This window comes from Aricia agestis, chromosome 16 (genome assembly GCF_905147365.1).
Source record: "Aricia agestis chromosome 16, ilAriAges1.1, whole genome shotgun sequence".
Lineage (NCBI taxonomy): Eukaryota > Metazoa > Arthropoda > Insecta > Lepidoptera > Lycaenidae > Aricia > Aricia agestis.
This window is the reverse complement of record NC_056421.1, coordinates 4,759,981-4,782,926: the sequence shown is the minus strand read 5'-3', so window position 1 is coordinate 4,782,926 and position 22,946 is coordinate 4,759,981. Positions and strand designations below refer to the sequence as shown.

Here is a 22,946-nt window from a genome sequence, read left to right as displayed (position 1 = left end):
ACTTAAAAATATTCTTATTTTATTGAATTATAATGACCTACATATGGATAATATTATGTAAATATTTATTTTCGTATTTTTAAATATAGCGAAATAATAAAGAAACCGACTGTTTTCAAGATTTTCAAAGTGAATGTTAAATCTACGGACGCCAACTAATGAAACATTACAACATGGTGGCAATATCGTTGTCAAATTATTGATGCGGTGGTTTGAATCACGTTTGAATTTAGGTGCGAAGCTTCGCAAATAAATAATTTTATTAGACGTAATTAATCACGAGTAACATATTGTGCAAATGAATATCTAAATATTGTGTTTTAAGGTTCTTTCGAAAAACAGTGAATTAGGAGATAATCATGGTTCTCGCTGAACGCAGTAGTGATGTTCGAAATGGGAAACGATCGAGAGGACCAAGCCCCAATGGCCATGGAAGTCCTGACTCAAGTTCTGAAGATGAAAACGGTAAGTAAGACGAAAACATTTTATTTCTGAAAGTTTTTTTGTGGGCGTCTAGTGTCTACCCGTAAGTAAGTAAGTATAGGTATCATCTCATCGAGGCTTATTCGCATATGATCAGAACAGTCTGCTTCTGCGGAGTCTGTTCACAGGTTCACAAGTCCTATCACTATAAATTTATTTATTTCATATCATGCTTTAATTTTGTGCTTTTTCATTTGCTTTCATGCTGCGTTCATCTCATCAAAATTGTCACACCCAAACCAAGCAGTAGTGCCATTTGCAGCTGAGAAAATAAGAGTGGGTCGAGATTTCCAAGCTGTATGTCCTGACCTGGAACCGGTGGAGCAACGAAAACCAGACCAGATATCCGACAGAGCATTGCTTGTGTGGTCACCAACATCAGATATCTCAGACATCAAATGTAAGTCTTGGTTTATAATATCGATGTCTTGTCTATCATGTCTTCTGAAAGGAAAGCTAAAATACAAATTTAAATATTTTGGGTATTTGACATTATTACTTTTTTAGTGGATGAATACATAACAACAGCAAAAGAGAAATATGGCTACAATGGGGAACAAGCATTGGGTATGCTGTTTTGGCATAAACATGACCTCAATAGAGCGTCCATGGATCTTGCTAATTTTACACCATTCCCTGATGAATGGACTGTTGAAGATAAGGTGTTGTTTGAACAAGCATTTCAGTTTCATGGAAAAAGCTTTCATCGAATTCGACAAATGGTAATTATTATTATTGGGCTTAACTGTCATATTTCTTTGTAACTTTAAATAATAAAAATGTCTATTTAATATGTATTATTAGCTAACTGTTTTTCAAAGCTTGTAATGCATATTATTTAAAATTTTCCATGACTCATAAACAATCTTTTTTAGCTTCCAGATAAATCGATAGCATCCTTAGTGAAGTATTATTACTCCTGGAAAAAGACAAGGGCAAGAACATCTCTGATGGACGTAGTGAGTGAGGGTCGAAACGCTACTGGCTCTGGAACTGGTAAACGGGAGTCGGGAGCTGGATCGGAACCGGGCGGCTCTGACAAAGACTCCGACAATGATGATAAGGTATGTATAATACTTACTCCAACAATTTTGTTTGTTAGTTCTGTTAGGTTTATTGTATTTCCATTTCTCACATAGAAGACCATGAAGTAAAAAGTATATCTGGATTGTCCAATTTTAAAATTGTGGTTTTTTTCAATAGAAATGCAGAGTAGATTTTTGAAGCTTGTTCCAATAAGTACTCTAGTTCAATAGAAATTTGTCCATGATTTATGATTACTTGTCCAATTGGGCATAAAAATAGTGCTATCACACTCTCATCCTATGTGTGAAAAGAGACAGCAGTATACTTATGCCAAAGAAGGAAACAAGTAGTAATAAGCCAATGTATGAATTTCTATTTGCTTCTCCACTGGACTATGTATCCCTCAATAGTCAATATGCACTACAAAAATACCAATACCTAAATAAATTGACTACATTTTTACTGCTTTTTCTACACATAGCAATGAATTGTAATTTTTGATTATTCCTTTCCTGTAAGTATCTATCCATTAATATACTTTAAGTTTTTTTTTATACCCAATTTGTTTAGGCATACTTTTTACTACATAAAATGTTTTGGAGGTGCATATTCAGCCGAAAATTAATTTCTAGTAAGAAAGCTGGAAATTGTCACAGTAATGTTGAAAACCAGTGATAGGTACCCATTCAGGAAAAATAATACACCAGAATTATATAAACACTAACTATTTATATACAGGTTGTAACAAAACTAAGTGATTATACTTTAAAGTGTGTGTATGTGTTCTTTGTAGAGAGTTCACTGTGAAAGTAGCAGTGCTGAAAGACCCAAATTTTTTTTTTCATTTTTGTATGGACAAGCGCCCCAGTGTCACAAGTATCCCCATACAGAAGTGAAAAAAAAATTTTGGTCTTTCAGCGCTGCTACTTTCACAATGAACTCTCTACAAGGAACATGTAATAATAATAATTATAATAGCCTTTATTCAGATAACATATTTTATATGACATTTTGTTTTGTTTATTTACTTAATCCTAGATGATTCTAATTTCTAATTTCCTATAATATCCTACAACATATTTCTTTTTATTATCTGTTTACTGCACAGTATAGGCCTCCTCCAACTTATTCTAGGTGTATCGATAGTTTGCTGTTCTAAGTGTGAGTGAGAACAGCAAACGATTGATACACCTTGAAGGAACATGTACACACCCTAAAATATTATCACTTAGTTTTGTTACAACCTGTAAATAGGCATCTTGCGTTTAGCGATTTTTTTAAAGCTGGGGATGAGATGGATTTGATAATGACAGAGTATCTATTAATAATGACAGAAGTGGACTTTCCACCGTGGTATAGTGAGAGGAGGGAAGGCGTTTGGTCCGACTCTCCGGGCTGCACAGAATAGCGAGGTGGGTTGCTCGTCCCACGATCATACTTCCTTTTGGATGTTCAGTGTCTTCTTACCTTTCCTCACTTGTCTATATATTGTGTGTCCTAGTGGCTGTTCTAAAATCGTAAAAGTCTGTTTTCTTGTCATTATCATTGTCATGGCTGCACTGCGATGAATTACTTTTGGTTCATATTATAAAACTCATATTAACCAATGTCTCAATCTTAGGGACTCGCAAGCTTCATCTCTCATTTTATATGTATAGGATAGGATATCTCATAGGACAGTTTGGCAAGTCTCTCAGAAAATGTTTTGAATTTAATAAGTAAAGGAAATCGGCCAAGTGCAAGGCGGACTCGCGCACGAACGGTTCTGTACCATTATAGAGCAAAATGCCAAAATGTGTTTTTTTGTATGGGAAGTTCCCATACAAAAAAACACATTAAGGGGGGTTCCCATTGGGAACCCCCCTTAATTTTTCATTTTATTTTAATATTATTATTAAATATTAAAGTAAACATATAACTAAAGACTTTGAGAAAAATTCAATTACCTACCTGTTGCCATTACTGATATAGAGCAAAAAAATTTATTTATCAAGTTAGACATACAGTTATTAAACTAAATTTAAACAGCATTAAAAACCAATAAGGTTTGTGCAATGCTGCGATACAGTCCTATTCACAGGTGTGGTTATAAATTAAACAAACTACAAAATATTATATTAGCAGTTGGTACTATAAAGTTATTTTATACGTTAGTAATTAGGAACAAGATAGATAAATATTTGGTACTTAAATGTTTGTTTGAAGAAAATAGGTTTTTAGTTTAGATTTGATGTTATTCTCAGTTAAGTTATTTGTTACATCTTTAGGTAACTCATTGATAAGGCGCGGAACTATATAGCTGGTAGTTCGCTCGCCGTACCTATTGCAGGCTCGAGTCGTCAGGAGCCGGTTATGTGTGACTGCTCGAGTTCTTACAGGGTGTTCAGTTAATACTTTTAAACTTTCATTAAAATATTGTTCTTTTAACACAGTATACTTAAATTTCGTAAAAATCGGTAAAATTTTACAATGCTTAAATAATCCAACATCGTTATTGTCATATTTCTGTTTTATGTTTGGAGAAACTATACATTTTAGAATTCTTAGTTGCAGAGTATATATTTGATTCAAGTAGCTTTTGTAGGAAATTAAATGTATATTAAGTAGTATTTCAACTTCTTGCTAAATAAAAAGGAGTGTTATTGAAAGTCCAAAGTTTAGAAAAAAAAAATTCTAAACTTTGGACTTTCAATAACACTACTAGGTACTTTCAAAATTTACTTACACTGCACACAAAAAATGGATGCATTATGCAGATTGCATATTCAGATTTAAAAATTTTTACTCCAATTTTTATACTTAATATAATCTCATAAATATTTTCAAGAAACATCAAATGTATCTACTCGATTTTTATACAATTTAAATGTTAGCATTTCATGTCTAAGGTCAAATAAACTCGTCAGTCGTCACGTTTTTAAGCAATCATCATTATCAATATACTGCAAACTTATGCAATCATGATTTTCACTCTCAATATCAGTGCTAGTGATGGTGATTCATGCACATACATTGTTGAGCAATTTATTATACTTCTTGGTCGCATTAGTAAACAATTTTACAATATATGTAATATTGTAAAATTGTTTACTAATGCGTATGGTAACACATGAACTGAAATATTTCAATTTTGTTCAAATAAATGGTATTTACTATTTACACAATTATTTGCCGCTTATAAACATGCTTTTATTTATTTAACTGCTCTGCATTTTTATTCTTTCCACAGTAACTAGCATTATTGTTCATAATAAAAAAAAATCATTATTGCACTAATCATGTTCTTAAACCATAATATTATTTTAGTTTTTTTTATATTATAAGTACAAAATTACAGTTAGAGGTTCAAATATTTTAATTTTTTTATCTGTATTCACAATTCCCTTTCAATCAGTTCACCTTTTCCTATATAACCTGTGCTCCCGCATGCTTCCTTTAAGTACCCCCTAGATTATAGTTCCAAATGTGTGCAGAATATATTCTAAAGGGTTTTTAAACGAAGTGTACGGGTCACACTAGGGATGTGCAAGCAAAATATCGATATATCTCATCGTAACATCTTTTAAATGTAAATATTAAAGTTGGCTAGTGTTGTTCTATTATCATATCGATATTTTGTATCACAGTACACGTTTAAAGATGGGTTAGTAAAACATTGATTGGGGTGTAGGAGGATGGCGGCGGAGAGGCGGAAAAAAGGTGCACTGTTTGCGGCATTCTGTGCTCCCAGACCACAGCGCACAACACCCAGAAGTTGTGCCAGGCATGCCTAGTGCACGCCAGGTCGGTAATATTACGCATTCCCTTTTATTACATTCCCAATGTTTGCCACGCGGTTGCGTTGTCTAATAGGAGTTTTTAACTCTTGTATGATTTATAATATAATATTTGAAGTAATTTAACAAGAAAAATTGAGCAATTATTGTATAATTTAATCACCTAAATTTTCGTTCCGAAAACTAGAGTAAGTATATTAAAAGTTAAAAACTTGCTTTAGACACTTCAAAGTTTGACCATCGTGAAATAATCTCTTAAAGTTTGTTTTTTTTGCATTTAAATAACTAAATCTTTAGGTATATCGATATTTAATACTATTGTGCAAGTTTGTAATCTGCAATAATTATTTATTTAATGTAAAATATATTATAATGTTGTCTTATTTATTTTAAATATCGATATATCAGAACAATTAGTAGTGTAGTGATTAAATTTCCCCTTCTTGAAATTAAAAAAATGATATTTCACAAAATCGAGAGTCTGTTTATTAACTCATAACATTTATCGATATTTAGCATCGATAACTGCCCGACCCTAACATCGTTAACGTTCTCGAAATTTCCCTTAACAGTTAAAATCTCTTTCACCTAATTATTTTTGAGAAATAAAAAAAAAGCAAATATATGAAAAAAAAGCTAGAGCTAGTCTAGTAGGCGGGGCTTAGCGCTCGCTGACGTGGCGGTACTGTGCAGACGTACGGGCACGATGCGGCCCCTGTGCGGGCCGAGCGGGCGGCGCGGGCCGGGCAAGCCGCGCGTCAAGCACCGCCTGCCCCGCGGCATATACATCAACCACGACGACTTGGTCGCCATGGCGACGGGGCCGCAGCCCGCCGACGCGCCGCAGCCCGGCCACGTTAACCGCGGCGAGGCCATACTCAAGGCCATGGACAGGGAGATCGTGTCGTATAAGAGACAAGTAAGACGTGCCCGCCACTGTGAGCAACCATACGTATAGGGAGCGGAGAACAACAGTCTAGTCCAGCCTTTCCCAAAGTGGGCGACAACGTCCCCTTGTGGGCGTTGAAGGTCTGAAGAGGGGCGGTGTGGGACCCGGAAAAAATGGGGGCCTTGCGTAGAGGCTTGGGGGGTAATTTATTTCATCTTGATGCATCTGGATTTTAAATTAAAACAGGGGGGTGTTTAGCTCCTAATATAATTTTTCTTAAAGTGGGCGGTAGACAAAATAAGTTTGAGAACCTCTGGTATAGTCGATAATTCAATCTACAGTACTTTACTAATAAGAATACATACGCAGCCAATAACTAGATACAATATCTGTATGTCTCTTTCTAACACATTTGAAAGTCACGTGATAGACAAAGCCAGCTGCGTAAATATCTTTATTAGTAAGGGAGTAAAATAAAAATCCAACCAGACTTTAATCACATTCTATTTGTCAGACTGATAAAATGTCTCTTGTGAAGTTGTGGCTTCTCACAGTGGGCCGGGTATAGTAGATTCCCACCCTTACGTTAAAACTCGTGTGTATTAATGGAAGCAAATTAAAATGAACTTCGATTCTATGTGACATTGACTTAACGATGCAGAATGCGTATGAACTAAATTACAACTAATAACTGCACATACAGTGATGTTGCGGGGAGTGTGATCCGTTCTGATTAACAAATATATTCTGTACACATGTCCTATTTATTTTTAACACTTCCCCTACCATTTTACCACAGTGAAAACTTTGGATAATCCAGATATGCACTAAATCTAGTACTTTTTTTTCTAGAACAATCAATAACAAATAATGCTTGCAGGTCCAGCAAAATAAACAGCAGTTGAGCGCTATGAAGCGGAAAGTGGGAGACAGTGGGGTGGAGGAATTGAGACCTGGAGAGCCTCCGGCTAAGGTCAACTCTCGTTGGACTAATGAGGAGCTGCTTATGGCTGTCACGGCTGTCAGGAAATATGGTATGTAACAAAAGATGGTGAACAACAGAAAGGCCTTTGTCTCCAATACGACTTTATATTTAAAGCAATAGACAGAATGCCCAAAATATCTGTAATTAATATTTCGACACTTTATATCAAACTGGTGCCTTTCCTTTCTAATGTTAGTAAAGCAGTTTAGGCGCTATTACTTTTCGTTTTGACATGCCTTGTCATGACTTATCTGTAAAGGTGCCCCTTTACAATGGTCCATGCTGATTGCTGGACTACTACAAGCCATCACCATTGTGTAGACGCGATAATGGTGTATGACGGCAGACAATTTCCAGACGTGGCGCGCAATGGCGTGGCCTGCAGTGGGCCATCGTGCCATCGGGCCATCGTTGCGTGGGCCCAATGGCCCACGGGACACAGGACACAATTGTCCTGGTTACTTAAAGTCTAGACTAGATATACAATTCTTGAATTGAGCATCAGTTCTAACGAAAGAATTGATATTTGATGATTCAAAGCATGCGTGTGCGGCGTGCGTGTTGTACTCACGCAATGTCTTTTATATTGTTAAATTAGAGTCGTCTCTAGGCATTGCGTCCCTATTTTTTTTTCGTTTTTTTAACAAACTCACACCATCTTATGTTACAGGCAAGGACTTCCAAGCGATAGCGGAGACGCTGGGCACGAAGTCGGAGGCGCACGTGCGCACGTTCTTCATCTCGTACCGCCGCCGCTACAACCTGGACGCCGTGCTGCGCGAGCACGAGGCGGACCGCGGCAATGCCAATCATATACAAGCTGGTAAGTTCCCCGAAGAATCGACGGAGAGAGACTAGTAGTACTAGACAAGGATATAATAACTCCCACACCAGTTTCGGTGACGGTGGCCGGTTTAATTGAAACCAGGCCAGTTGCGCAGGAGTAATTTTATAGTGCCCAAGTGTGTGCGCAGTACACAGGAGCACTCTCTCTTCCTTTACTCTCATAACCCAGTGGGACGGAAGATCGACACGACTGGCGAGAGATCAGGCGCAGGACCGACTTTTTACATGCCCATCCGACTCATGGATCATCTTACTTGTCACACAATCAGGTGATCACCCTGCATTGTCCTAACCAAACTTGGAAATAACATGTTTCCAACGCGGGAATCGAACCCACGACCTCCGAATCAAGAGCCGCGCTCTAAACCACTGGACCACGGAGGTGTCAGAGACGTAATGTGTATGAAACAACCCGCACTAGCAGATTTCTAAGTTTGAACTTACGATTCCTTTAGATTTTTAGGTTATTTTTCCGAAGTTTATAATATTATTTTAAAGAAGGTTTTCTTTTCCAGGCATTATGAACACAGAATCAACAGAAAACGACGTCGACACAAACAATGGCACTAAATCACCGCAGACAGCTAAGGATGAAAAGGTACTTTATGATATTATAAATAAATAAATAAAACTTTATTTCAGACTAATTTTGTCCATAGATTTGTTAGTGACAGTTAGTAACAATTAGCTTAGATAAGTATTCACCAGACCTTCATTTCATAGAGCAAAGTCTTTCAAACCACTCTGACATTGGCAACTCACTGAGTCGGCCATTTGTAAAGAAGAAGAAGAAGTATGTTAGTAGTTTTTTTGTAGTATCAAATCAGTATATATATGTATATATATATATATATATATATATATATATATATATATATATATATATATATATATATATATATATATATATATATATATATACGTACATACCCTCAAGTATTATCACTTATTTTTGTTACACCCTGTATATATATATATATATATATATATATATATATATATATTTCCACCCCGGAGTTGATATTGCGTCCTACATGGCGGTTTTTACCGATGATATTGCGTCCGACTGACTTGTTGCATCCTGTATACGGACGCAAGATTGACCATCTCTCAAATTCAGCCAGAAGTAGTGTTAGGGTTAGTACAATGGCTGGGTGAAATATTGGCATGGACGTTGTTTTGTCACCGGAGTGCTTTTCGGCGTATTTCTTAGTTCCGCTATTTGGCGCGCGAATTTTGGAGGTCGCTACTGTGCGCCGTATATCAGTGGCGTATATTCGATACTTTGTTTACGTATAACACGCCGATAATGTGGATTCCTGTATATAATAAAAGTTTTTATCAATTCTAATGTGTGATTTAATTACGTCCCACAAAACGACATCGTCCCAGAGGAGACGCGGGGGTGACAGAGGCGAGGGGGCGGAGTTCGCACGCGACATGCAAGGGCATGTTTTTGTTTATATTTTTTGCCGGCCAGCGCGGACGTAATGACGCTTGTGGTATAAATATTGTGTAGTGGGGCGAATATTTGAGAGAGACTAAATTCATGTCTTCAAAGTTGGGTTCACAACGCCTTCGTAAATTTGATGTAACATTACACATTTCAATGTCTAATTAACTTACAAAAATGCTGCTAAAACTATTTGAAAGTAGAGTTAATATTTCAAAAGTTATTATAAAAAAAAGTACCAAATTATGAAATTTTTGCGTGTCGTTTCGATACTGCCGCTTACAATTTATTATTTATAAAAAAAATGAGCTAGAAAGGATTAAAAATTTAATGTTAATTTGAAGATAAAGAAGAGAAGAATCCGATACCAACAAATAACACATCAACTTACATTAAATAACTAAAAATTATATTTTTAAAATGTTCATAAAATTCGCGTCATTGTCCTGCGCATTGTTTGTTTTGAATGCCTTGCCGATATACTCAACGTGACGGGTTGAAACCTATTTTGCGATAAAATCTGCTGGCTCACTTTATTTGATCGCAGTGCTTTGGTGTGGATAGAGGTCTTCGTTTTATGCTCTCTCTCTCTCTCTCTTTGAAATACGTTCTACAAAAATTTCCAAATAAGACGTCATTTACATTTCTCGACTGTGCCAACATTTGTCTGTTTTTCACTACTTTTTTTATACCAAGTTATAAAGGCCCGCAACATTTCTAAGTTCTTAATAATTTTCTTTATATCAATACTTAATTATAAACGAATTTAGTGAATTCCTCATTTTCCTTCCTGAATAGCCCTAAAACGACGATCATTCAGAATAATGATTAAATCTGTAACTGTATTTCAGGAAAACAGGAACAAATATATCGAATCGATGCAATGTCGGTATTACAATTAGGTAGTTATTTGACACATTTTCGAAAAATAGTAGTAGAATAGTAAGAAAAGTAGTAAAAATGTTATCTACACTTCAATATTATAAAGCAGGAGAGGTTGTTTGTTTGTTTGAACGCGTCAAGCGCGTCAATCTCAGGAACTACTAGTCCGATTTGAAAAATTCTTTCAGTGTTAGATAGCCCATTTATCGAGGAAGGCTATAAGCAATATTTTATCACGCTAAGAATAATAGAAGCGAAGAAATAGAGGAAAATGTGGAAAAAACGGAGGGAAATTATTTGAAAGGGCTTATTTGAACGCGCTTATCTCAGGAACTACTGGTCCGATTTGAAAAATTCTTTCAGTGTTAGATTGTCGTGTCAATGGTTGTCGTGATTGATGTAGATCGTTTTTTTTAAAAGAAGTGATTTTAAAAACTATTTTAAAGACAAAATAAAATGGCCTTGGCCGTCGACCCATTTTGTAATACAAAAAAAATGTTTTAATTGTGGTGCAACGACCAAGAATAATATCAATATTATTACAAATAATTTTGTTCTACCTATGAAACGAAAGAACATAAAATCTTTTTATAAATCTTCATTTTTCTGGTGCAGCATATTTATTTACAAATAAATATGCAATTTACAATTTATTAAATATTTAATTTATCCTGACGTCCAGTGTCCTGTTTGTTGTTGAACTGTTTACATACTTACCTGTCTAAAAGTATTTTGGATCGATTGTATTAACTACTATATCCCTACCTACATACCTACGTATATGATTTTCTTTGATAAGTACTTACCTATTGTATATTTTAAACAAAAGCCCATCAGTGAGTGAGTTTAGACTGCGAATTGGGTTGGGACTAATGTATTTTTAAATATCTATACTTACTAATATTGTAGAGACGAAATATTTAATCGTTTGCTTATTACTATTTAACTTACGAGTTACGAGACTACTGAACCAATTTAAATAATTCTTTCGCTATTAGAAAGCCACGGTAATGAGAAAATAGCCCAAAGTGCATCGAAACTCAACGTCAAGTGGTTACCGGGTCATGGGCTAGGCTGTACACTGTACAGTGTTCTGAGATTTTTTTTAAATCTTGACTTTGTTCATTCATAAATCGACACCCTTGACAAGATTTATAGTAACTGTGATGGCATACTTATAATAATAATAATAATGTACTTTTGTTCAGCTCGATAACATAAAAACCTTAATCTAGACAATTACAACATGCAAATTATTTTATTTTCAATGGTTTTTTATATTAGAATGTTAAGATCGCAACCGGCAGCTTAGCTAGGTTACAGCATAACCTGTGTTAAAGCCACCGGACCCTTTCCCAACTACTGATCGCATATCGCTGATTTTACATTTTAGGCAATTAAAATTAGATTACAAATCAAATCAATGTTTAAAATTAATCAAACTTGATACAATAAACGGGGGCGGTGGTTACTCGCGTCCGTAGGAATTACCTTTTACTACCCTACACGTGTCCCCCGGGTGGTGCTAAACGAGTAACAACGCCGAGTCTCAGGCGGCGGATATGATAACCTGACTCCTAGGCAGTAGTGGCCTTGAGGACTAAATACCCTCAAAAAGTCTAGCGCGGAAAGCAACGGGAAACTACCGCGACTATAATCCCAAGAAAACCACCATGATTAAGAACGCCACCAGAGATAATATGATGTCATGCGACCCGACTAACGCTTGGCGCCAGCTTAGTTCCGGGCCGACTGGTGTGAAATTGGCTACCGGCTGCAGTTGGAAACATAACATCTTACTCTAGCAAACTAACACCCAAGGGAAGGGCAATAACAATAGGAACCTGGAATGTCCGTGGACTTTTAAGGCCAGGAAAAATCGAAGTTGTTGAAGCGGAGATGGAGCGCTATAATCTGGCTATACTAGGATTGAGTGAGACCCATGTCAAAGATAACGGATACCACATCACTCCTGAAGGAAATATGGTAATCTACTCTGACAGGCAAGACAATAGTTTTAGTGGTGTGGGCTTCATAGTTGCTAGCTGGCTACGAGACAAGGTATTGGGGTATAATACCATCAACAATAGAATTATATCCTTAAAAATTTCAGCCCATCCACACCCAATTAACTTTGTACAGGTCTATGCGCCGACCACTGCAGCCACCGAAGAAGAGATGGAGGAATTTTACCACGAGCTAGAATTAACCTGCAAAGCGTTACCAAAGAAGGAATGTACTATCATCCTGGGAGACTTTAATGCTAAGATAGGGCACACTGATAATGATCAACACCTAAGGAATGTTATTGGGGAATACGGCTTAGGCGCCTGCAACAGTCGAGGTGAGATGTTGTTAGAGTTTTGCATTGAAAAAGGACTATTCGTAACTAACACGGCATATAAACAACATCCAAGACGATTATGGACATGGCGATCGCCAACAGGTCATAAAAATCAGATTGACTTCATATTAATCAGCAGCAGATGGAAGTCGTGCATAACTCTCTCAAAGACTTTTCCGGGTGCAGATTGTGGCAGCGACCATCAGCTGTTAATAGCTCAATACAGAGTCCGCCTCAAAGTAGTTTCAAAGCCTCCACCATCCAAAAATATTCTTCTAACACAAGAAGCGAAAGCTTTTGAGGACACACTACAAACTCGACTGGACAGTGAAACGTATTGCCCATTTGACTCAGCCAATACATCATGGAATCAGCTTAAGGCCGCATTAGAAGAGACAACTAAAAAAATCACAAATGGACGGAAAGTAAAACACCCTAGATCTGAGTGGATGACCACTTGGGAGGCAATCGCACAAAGAGAGGCTCTAAAGACTGGAGGAATTCGTTCAAAGGAAGAACAACAGCGATACTCTGAACTTGACTCACTAGTACAGCGTCTCTGTAGACATGACAAGAATGCATATATCAATTATATATGTAGAGATATACAAACACACTCTGATACCCTACATCCAAGAGACATGTTCCAAAAGTTAAAAATTCTCACACGGGAACGAAAATCAAAATCTTGGAACATAGAAGATGAAAAGGGTAACCTGATTTTAGACAAGAACCAAGTGATGACAAGATGGAGGAACTACTGCCAAGACCTGTACAAATATGACGCTGATGAACCTGACACTAGATTAGATTTTACAGATAAAGAACCCGACATCGTTCTCCATGAAGTAGAAGCAGCTATAAATAAGCTAAAAACAAAAGCTTGCGGTGGAGATCGTATACAGGCACAAGTGCTTAAGAGCTTGGGTAAGTGTGGAATCAGAGTAATGCATTCAATATGTCTTAAAGTATGGAGAACAGGACAGTGGCCAGACGATTGGACAGAATCTCTCGTGATACCACTACATAAGAAAGGGTCGACTAAAAAGTGTGGAAATTATCGGACCATCTCACTAATTTCACACGCCAGTAAGATTCTTCTCCATGTTATAAACAACAGATTGGCACACTATATAACTAGACAGATATCCAAAGAGCAGGCGGGATTCGTAAAGGGCAGGGGTACCCGAGAACAAATCCTAAACATCCGTCAGCTGATAGAAAAGAGCAGAGAATTCAATGTCCCAATAGTACTCTGTTTTGTGAATTACGCTAAGGCCTTTGACTGCATCGTCTGGTCCAAAATGCTGCAGGTGATGAGAGAGTTGGGCGTCCCCGATCATCTCATATTTTTGGTACAAAACCTCTATCTGGAAGGTCGATCAAGGGTGCGATTAGACAATGATCTGTCAGAGCCGTTTGCTACAGAGCGTGGTGTCAGACAGGGTTGCATCCTCTCTCCACAGCTGTTCAACCTCGTAGGCGAATATATAATGCGTCGAGTGTTGGAAGATTGGGAGGATGGTATTAAAATTAACGGATACCTTCTCAACAACCTAAGGTTCGCTGACGACACCACGCTTATAAGTACTTGCGAAGTGAAACTTGCTGAACTTCTAGCGCGGCTCGAAAAGATTAGTCGAGACTTTGGCCTCCAAATCAATCGCAATAAAACCAAACTGATGTACGTCGATAAGCTGAACCAAATACAAAAGACATCCTTACTACAAGATCTCCAACCCGTAGAGGAGTTTGTCTACCTGGGATCGTTGATTAGCAACAATGGTAACTGCGAGAGGGAGGTTGTCCGACGGGCTCAGATGGCTAAATCTGCGGTTGGGCGCTTAGAAAAGATATGGAAGAATAAGAACATCTATCGTAGCACAAAAATAACACTAATGCGTTCCCTAATCTTTTCAATATTTTTATATGCCTCCGAGACATGGACACTAAAAGCACGTACTCGAGCTAAGATTGACGCTTTTGAAATGTGGTGCTGGCGTAAAATGCTCGGCATCCCTTGGACCGCACACCGGACCAACACGTCTATACTTCAGCAACTCAAAATTACCACCCGCCTGTCCACGCTTTGTCTACAACGATCACTTGCCTTTTTTGGCCACATAGCCCGCCGGGAGCCTAATAATCTTGAGAGTCTCATACTAGCTGGGCAATTAGAGGGGAAAAGAGGCAGAGGCAGAGTGGCTACACGATGGACAGACGCGATTGTCAAGGCTGCTGACTGCACGTTCCAGGAGGCATTTCATCAGGCCAAAAATAGAGACAAGTTGCTCTCCCTATCCCAAAAAGCAAATTTTGGTGGTCACGTCCCTCAGCCATGAGGATACGACTAGGAAGAAGAAGATACAATAAACAATACAAAAAACGATCGAAACGATCTACATCAATCACGACAACCATGATTGACTATGACTATCACAGCACAGAACGCAACGTCGCGTCGTGTTTGCTTACGCGCGCGCGTTAACCAACTACTTACGAAAAAATTTATTATTATTGTGAACTTGTATTATAATCAAATACCGTCCTCTTTTTGTACAAAACAAATAAACAGAAATAATAGGTACTATTATAGATAATAACCATAATTTAAATTTACAAACAAAGTATATAATATATTGTTGTGTAATTTTTGTGTAGTTGTGTAATTTTTTGAGATTTTGGACTGTTTTATCTTATTTTTGATAGGTACGTTAATAATTTTTTAAACGTTTTTATTTTTCTTTTCGACGCCTAAAGGGCCTTTTTTTGAGACTTTGTACTGATAGGTATGTCTGATATGTGATTCTTCAGGTTAATATTTTTCTAAGCATTTTTGTTTTATTTTTTTAACGCCTAAACGGCTAATAACGAATTTCAATTTGTTAAATTTTATCAACTTGTCACGTGGGCAGAGCCACGATTGAAAACTAGTATTGCTTACATACACAAGTTAACTATAGTCAATGTCACAGTAAATTAGCCTCTCAACTGGTCGTTCTTAAAATTGTTAATTTCTTAAATTACTTTTATGTTCCTATTTCGGTGTATTTGATTTGTCCGACACTTTGATTATTATGACTACGGGTTTATTATTGTACCTACTTGATTTTAAACAATAAAACTTAAAAATACCTACTACCGAAACAATTGTTTTATTTTGTGTTCATACTTAAGTTCAGAAGAAACACGCTCACATAAATAAAATGATCATATCTATCATAATTATTCTTAATATTTTTTAGTTAGCCTAGCGGACTTACCTAATTATAATTTAAAATTTAATTAATCTATGTAATATAGGGATAACTTGTTTTTAATGTCTGTTATGTACTCCAAGTTATAGAAATAAGTATTTCATTTTAATCGACTTCATAAAGAGGGATGATTCTCTATTTATACATACATATCGTCACTCCTGTCCCTCATTGGGGTAGACAGAGACCACATCACGCAATGAATTTATTGGGATCTATTATATAGGTACCTATGTATGTATCGATATAACATATAAGGTTAGGAGGAAGCAACAAACTCAACAGTTTATGGCGTACATAAAAAAATAATATACGGTACCGATATAATCTCAAATATAGTAAGGAGTCATTTAATTAGTAGAATGCATGGAATTAATATAGTACAATATACGGTATCAATATAACCATACATTTAAATGGATGTAGGAAAAACGATTAAATGCATGGAACGAATACAAAAATATACAATGTGTCACATGATTTCCATCGAGAACGGAAGCAAAAAACCAGCGAGAATTATTTGAAATTGAATATCTAATTTTCGTACGTAAACAAAATTTCTCGTCGACAATAGAATTCACATGACAGCAATGTAACTATATTCGCACGAATAACAATTAAAAAGTCATTGGGAATGGTAGACGCCATAGGGTTCGACTTTGAAAAGACGCAACAAGTCTTCGGCGATTTAAATATATATATATATATATATATATACAGGGTGTAACAAAAATAAGTGATAATACTTGAGGGTATGTACGTATTTCTTGTAGAGAGTTCACTGTGAAAGTAGCAGCGCTGAAAGACCAAATTTTTTTTTCACTTTTGTATGGGGAAACTCGTGACGCTCGGGCCATTTCCCATACAAAAGTGAAAAAAAAATTTCGTCTTTCAGTGCTGCTACTTTCATAGTGAACTCTCTACAAAGAACACGTACATACCCTAAAGTATTATCACTTATTTTTGTTACACACTGTATATATATATATATATATATATATATATATATATATATACTTACGAAATCAAGCCTTTTTCTATCTTTATCCAGTGTTTTTGAATGGGACAGTCTAATTTAGAGGCAATGACCTTCAGAAGGCTGTTTTCACTGCTACGAAGTCTCTGCAATAACGATGCTACTTTTTTGCGCATCAGTGCGTGAAAACCGTCGACGCGAGACTCGGCAAACATTTTTGACGCACTGCAGCGCCATCGCAGCCCAAGCAGCATTCTGAAGATATATTGGACGCGCAGGACGCTGTAGGTTCGGCGCAAATATGTCAGCCACAGGCCACCCGAATAAAACGACTGACAGAACGCTTTGAACAGAGTCGTTTTAACGTCCGTAGTACAGCGAGAGAACCTGCGAGCTATCATATTGCCCCTAACCCGCCAGCGCCCTATGTTCCCTTTCAATGTCCTCATCGTCTGTGAGGTCACTCGTGACAATATGACCCAGGTACTTAAACCTGTTGACCAGCTCCAAGGGAGTGCCACTGAGGCATATCGGAGGCACACGGCGAACTATCTGCTTCGGCGTTAGGAATATTAAAATGTTGCTCTTTTTAGTGTTATAAATAAGACCGTGTGCCTCAGCATATGCCTCACACACATTTAACAGCTTCCTCAAACCTGCCACCGAGGGACTAAGAAGCACCATGTCGTCTGCGGTAAATCATGTGTTACATTTAAACGTGACAGAATAGAGATTTTATTTATTGAAATAAAGAGCGTTCTATTTCTTTCACAGACGGAGGTCGACAGCGAGGGAGTGGCCATTGGCGCGTCCGCGGAGCAGGGCGGGCCCCCGACCACGCCCCCGCACAAGCACAAGCCCGCTAAGTGATACCATCACACCGCTAAGTGATACCATCACGCCGCCAAGCGGAAATAACCTGCCCGCGTACAATCTCCAAGTTCCATCCAACCTACATACGAGTTCTATGGATAAAAATGGATCATGCTCATACTTAAAGAATGGAGGAACCAAATACCACCAAAAGCAACAATAATTAAGAAGCCGAATTTGCTAAAAATCCTCTAACGAAACCCCTATTTAGCAAGTTCTAAAACATTCCAACTCTTGATTGCTAACACACCTAATCCATAGTTTACAGTCTGTCATCTAAAATTGAATTTACAAAAGATTCCAGTTGCAAATTGTAGGTGGTATTAAAATTTTGTATTTGTCCTCTGTCACTAACATGGCTAGACATTTTTTTATGCCATATAATATTAATGCAATAGATTAAAATTCGATCTGCAAATAGTCATTGATGGAAATATCTCAGATAAAACCACTTATGATGTAAATAATACTTTACGAAATAAGTAAAGTTAGCTTGTATATAGTGTAAATATTAGGCATTAAAGTAAGGTTACATTTAAGTTCAATAAAACATGAGATTGTATAGATTTTGGGTATGCAATACAAGCCTGAAAAATAAGATTTATATTTACTATGATTACAAGTATGTGCTTTTATATAAGTACCTTAAAATAATGTTATATTTCAAGAAACATCTTTCTGTTACTCTTGTCCAAAGCTCTTAATATAGAGAAAGAGAAGAATAAAACGATAAGCATTTAATGAAGATAGCGGTTTAATAGGGACAGCACTTTATTTTATATTTAGGTTTTCGTAATTTCACAATGTCAAATAATGGGAAACTATTTTTTTTATTTAGACACCATAAACAGTTATTCTATTTGAAACCTTCGACGATAGGTCATTTGTGTGTTATTAACTAATTTTTCTATTAATCAATGTTAACAGGTGGTTGGTAGCTTAATTCTCTCCATTGTAAAAAAAAATTATATAAACGTAAAATTTTATACTTTATTCCTAGTAGCTGATAAAGGTATATGTTATTGTAAATATTACATTAAAATTATATTCCTACGAGTGATGTGAGTATACGCTTACGGAGTGGTTTTTATTGTGGCTGTTGTATGGTGAATTGGTCCCTGTTTATTGACTTTAGGGGTTTTAAATAATATGTACTAGTTACAACTGTTTTAAAATATACTGTCCAACACATGTTATCCACAATTCATACAATGTGTAGTGAAAAAACTCAGTTTGGACACTGATATTTTGAGATAATTGTACTTTCCTAGTTAATTAAGACTGAAAGAAATGTTTGAAAGGTTCTATAGCAATAAAGTTTGCTTCTTCTGGCTTCATATAGCAAAATTAGATTTACCGTTACGGTTAAAATTTGTATTTATATGACTTAATAAAAATGACATGTAATAAAATAGTAAAATTAAGGATCAATGACGACAAAAATTATAATAAAAATCATTAGAATAATTTATATCAATGAAATAATTAGGCTTAACACGTAAATTATTATGGTTTATTAAGTTCAAAATAATGCTAAGAATGATATGAACGTATTTATTTAAGCGACTATTTATCCAAATGTTTTAGTGACGCGTTTAAATCTACAGAATGTAGAAAGAAAACATTTTTTAATATTTATTTGCTGAATTTTTTTCTGTGCTGCAAAAGTATTACCACGAAATTTGCGTTTTATATACACGCACTTAAAATGTTCTCACCAGAAGAAACTACTAGTGTAAGCGCATTTATATCGCTACAAAAAAAATCGAGATTTTTTTTAATTCTAAATAATTCGTCTAGGTTTTGATAATTTTAAAGCCACGATTACCGCGCGATATTTTTTCGAATCAGTGTCTAAAAAGGTCCATTCACGGCAGGACTGCACGGCAGTCCTGCAGTGAATGGGCCTCACTGATTGGTTCACACTAGGTATTTCCGGCCGGCAACACCGAGTGTGAACCAATCAGTGAGGCCCATTCACTGCAGGACTGCCGTGCAGTCCTGCCGTGAATGGGCCCTTTAACCGAGTTGTGAAATTCGTTGGTAAGGTTTGAGCAGCATCAAAATAGTATAGTTTCTCATATTTTTCATTAACAGAAATGAATACTTACTATATAGTAAATATAGTGCTCTTACGCAAACTGTTACTGTAAGCTAAAGCGTGAGTGAAACGAGTTAAATTTTCTGTAAATAGCCCTGCGCCATCACTTAACATATTATACTCAAACTAGATTGTAACACGAACTAATAAAACGTTTAAATGATAGTTTTAATATTTAAAAGCAATTAATAAATAGTTGTAGGCTTAGAATAGGAGATTTATCGCAAAACATTTAGACAATTTGAAATATTAGATGTAGAGTATGCCAGGGCTGGTCGTCAGTTCCAAATCATTTCATATGCCATTGTAAATAGGGCTGGCCCTGCGGCCATATGCTTGGTCGATATTAGGCGTAACAATACTGTATACATTGTAGATTTAAGTGACAGATATATCACGATATTTTTGTACACATAAAAGACACCAATTCTGAAATTTAGACACTCATGTTTCCTTTGTGTAGGTGTAAGTTTTATTTGGAATAAATGAGTGTCGTATGTCGATACATAGTCTGTACATCACTATAGATGATTTAGTATAACGTGGTTACCTAATAAGTGATGATCGCTTTGAATTAGTTAACAATGAAGAATATTACTACCATGAAGGACGTTTCATTGTCGAAGATTCCGCCTACGTAGGAGTGCGCATTTATTCGGTTCGTAAGGATCGTTTTACATTTCGATATATCAAGGGGCTGAATGGATTAAAATTTAAAATAGTGCCCAAATTTTATCTACACCTGTTACAACTTAACTGATGATTAACTATCACGTTAGCTTTCTCGTAAATTATATAGAGTAATAAAAGGCAAGTTAATTTGAGCTAGGATTAGCTCTAAATAGAATTGGAGAAGTTAGGGTCAATTTATACTAGCGCAGAGTCGAAGCGCATCGAAGCGAATTACCAAAACTGAACATAACAAATTGAACTTTAACTCCAAAGCGTTAACGCACACATTACTTCTGAGAATTTTTAAAAGGTGCGTGCATTCGTGCGAATGCGCCCGACCAACGCTGATTGGTCTATCAGAAGTAATGTGTGCGTGCTCTGGAGTTAAGGTTGAATAATGAATTTTCTGTGTTCAGTTTTTGGGAATTCGCTTCGATGCGCTTCCGCCTTCGACTCTGCGCTAGTATAAATTGACCAAAGATAGTTTTTATTATTCGTAGCCAAAGAGGATATAAACTACGAAATTGACCCTTAGCTATTCTTGAAACTGAATTTGACAATTTTCAGTATGGCCCGTTTCCACCTATACAATCATTGTCAAGACTAGTTTAACTTTTAGATGTCGTTTCAATCCTCGCGACTCGAGTACATGCGCAATCTCCTATGATTGCATTAGCAAAATGTTTTTTAAGTTTTTTAACGCAAATATTTTAGTTTAAATTTTAGTGCGGTATATGGGAGTATGTATCATATAAATAATCGCATATTAATCGATGCATTAAAATTGAAATCGTGACTTCTACGATGTACTATCAGAGAAGTTGATTTCTAGGCAGATGCGGGACCTACGTAGTTTGGTCGCGTTACGTCAAACCCAGCCAACAGATCACAAATAACCATCAAATAACATTGAATTGACATGATCTGACCAAATGACGTTGGTCTGTCAACTGCCTAGGAATCAATTTCCTCGATGGTACATAGCGAGTGTAAGATGTAGGGTGGACTTCACACTTACCACTCACCACCCCAAAGAGTTACACGAAACAGTCATATTTATTGACGGTAATTAAGAAAATATTATTATACGGAATTAAATTATTTTTTCATTAGGGTTTATTACGTGTTCTCTGTATATTAAGCGTAACAATCGGTTAGTTGATAAAGTGTTTTTTTACTGTAATTAAGTGACAATTTCTATAATTTTTCAACCTAATACTATCTTAATTTTGCTTGTGTTTTTTGAATTTTTAAATTTAATATTCAATAAATGTAAGCCTTGTATAATTTTGGTTTTATTTTTGACACAATTTTTAGGTTTATTGATATGCAGATATTGCGGGTAATTTACACGCAAAAAGTCACTATTCATGTCTACTTCAGTCCCAGGCACGGAGCTCATACGAAGAGGAGCTGGCCTAAGCAACTGTGCACTGTGATTTTCAACTAGGTCCTGACGTCATCATTGTGGGCGGGGCTTAAGTCAGTACCAAAGAGAATGTCATATACTACGTAACAAGAGGTCGGACCATAAACCTATAATGCTAAAGACCAACAAAGAGTGCGAGAGAGAAGAAAATCCTTTATGGAATTATAACAAGATGAAAAGAGAGAGGCAGTCTAATGAAAATTGTAACAACTTTTATTTGACAGGTCGTCAAAAGTCGTCAATCGTTTTTATGCCCTTTCGGTATTTGCAATTTATTATTTAAATCGTATGTTATTTTCAACAAATACTATTATATATAACAATAATAACTTGTGCTGTGAGTGATTGCAGTGTAAATCATAGGAATAATCCTGAAAAATATACCTTTCACCCGTAATTAATCTTCATGTTCTAATTGCTACGATGTGTTTATTTTTGCTATATTCTGTCTTTAGTTCTCTATTTCAAATAAAATATTGTGAATCCTCCCTTTTACTTTCATATTTTGCGTAACTAAAGGTACTATTGTTCTTATATTACACAAATTTTGAAGAATAATTTTTCATCAAAATTTTTTACATATACGCTAGTGCTTGAATCAAATTTATCGATATGCTTATCGATATTTTACAATAACATAAAACTGAAATAAAAATCATTTACCTTTATATTTATCACCTTAATTAAGCCCGGTCGCACATTATCCGAAATTTCTGATCAGAAAAATTCGGACGCCCGGCGGAACGCACTCTGTTCATACATTTTGTTGTAGACCCATAATACTAAAAGAATTTGTATGAGCGGGGCGGGGCGTCCGAATTTTTGTGATCAGAAATTCGGATAATGTGCGGCTGGACTAAAAAGGACATATTATCTTATTTTAACTAATAGTAAGTATATTATATTATAGCTAATATAATATAACTACTATAATATAGAGTGACTTTAAAACTA

The 22,946-nt window shown here is 36.1% G+C and overlaps 1 protein-coding gene across 6 annotated transcripts; it reads left to right on the top strand.

Moving 5' to 3' along the window:
• The first annotated feature begins 177 nt into the window (after positions 1-177).
• Positions 178-19,125, top strand: LOC121735097 (REST corepressor). Of its 6 annotated transcripts, XM_042125792.1 has the most exons (12): positions 178-233; positions 326-465; positions 728-883; positions 991-1,205; positions 1,359-1,547; positions 2,844-2,921; positions 5,180-5,292; positions 5,979-6,204; positions 7,055-7,208; positions 7,830-7,982; positions 8,521-8,603; positions 17,692-19,125. In XM_042125792.1, exons 2-12 carry the CDS (start codon positions 360-362, stop codon positions 17,785-17,787), a joined length of 1,569 nt encoding a protein of 522 aa, XP_041981726.1. In that variant the 5' UTR covers positions 178-233; positions 326-359; the 3' UTR covers positions 17,788-19,125. The 6 variants fall into 6 exon arrangements, with proteins under 6 accessions (XP_041981726.1, XP_041981729.1, XP_041981728.1 ...); XM_042125795.1 differs by having other exon boundaries at positions 184-465; positions 746-883; XM_042125794.1 differs by having other exon boundaries at positions 184-465; positions 731-883.
• The last annotated feature ends 3,821 nt before the right edge of the window (positions 19,126-22,946 follow it).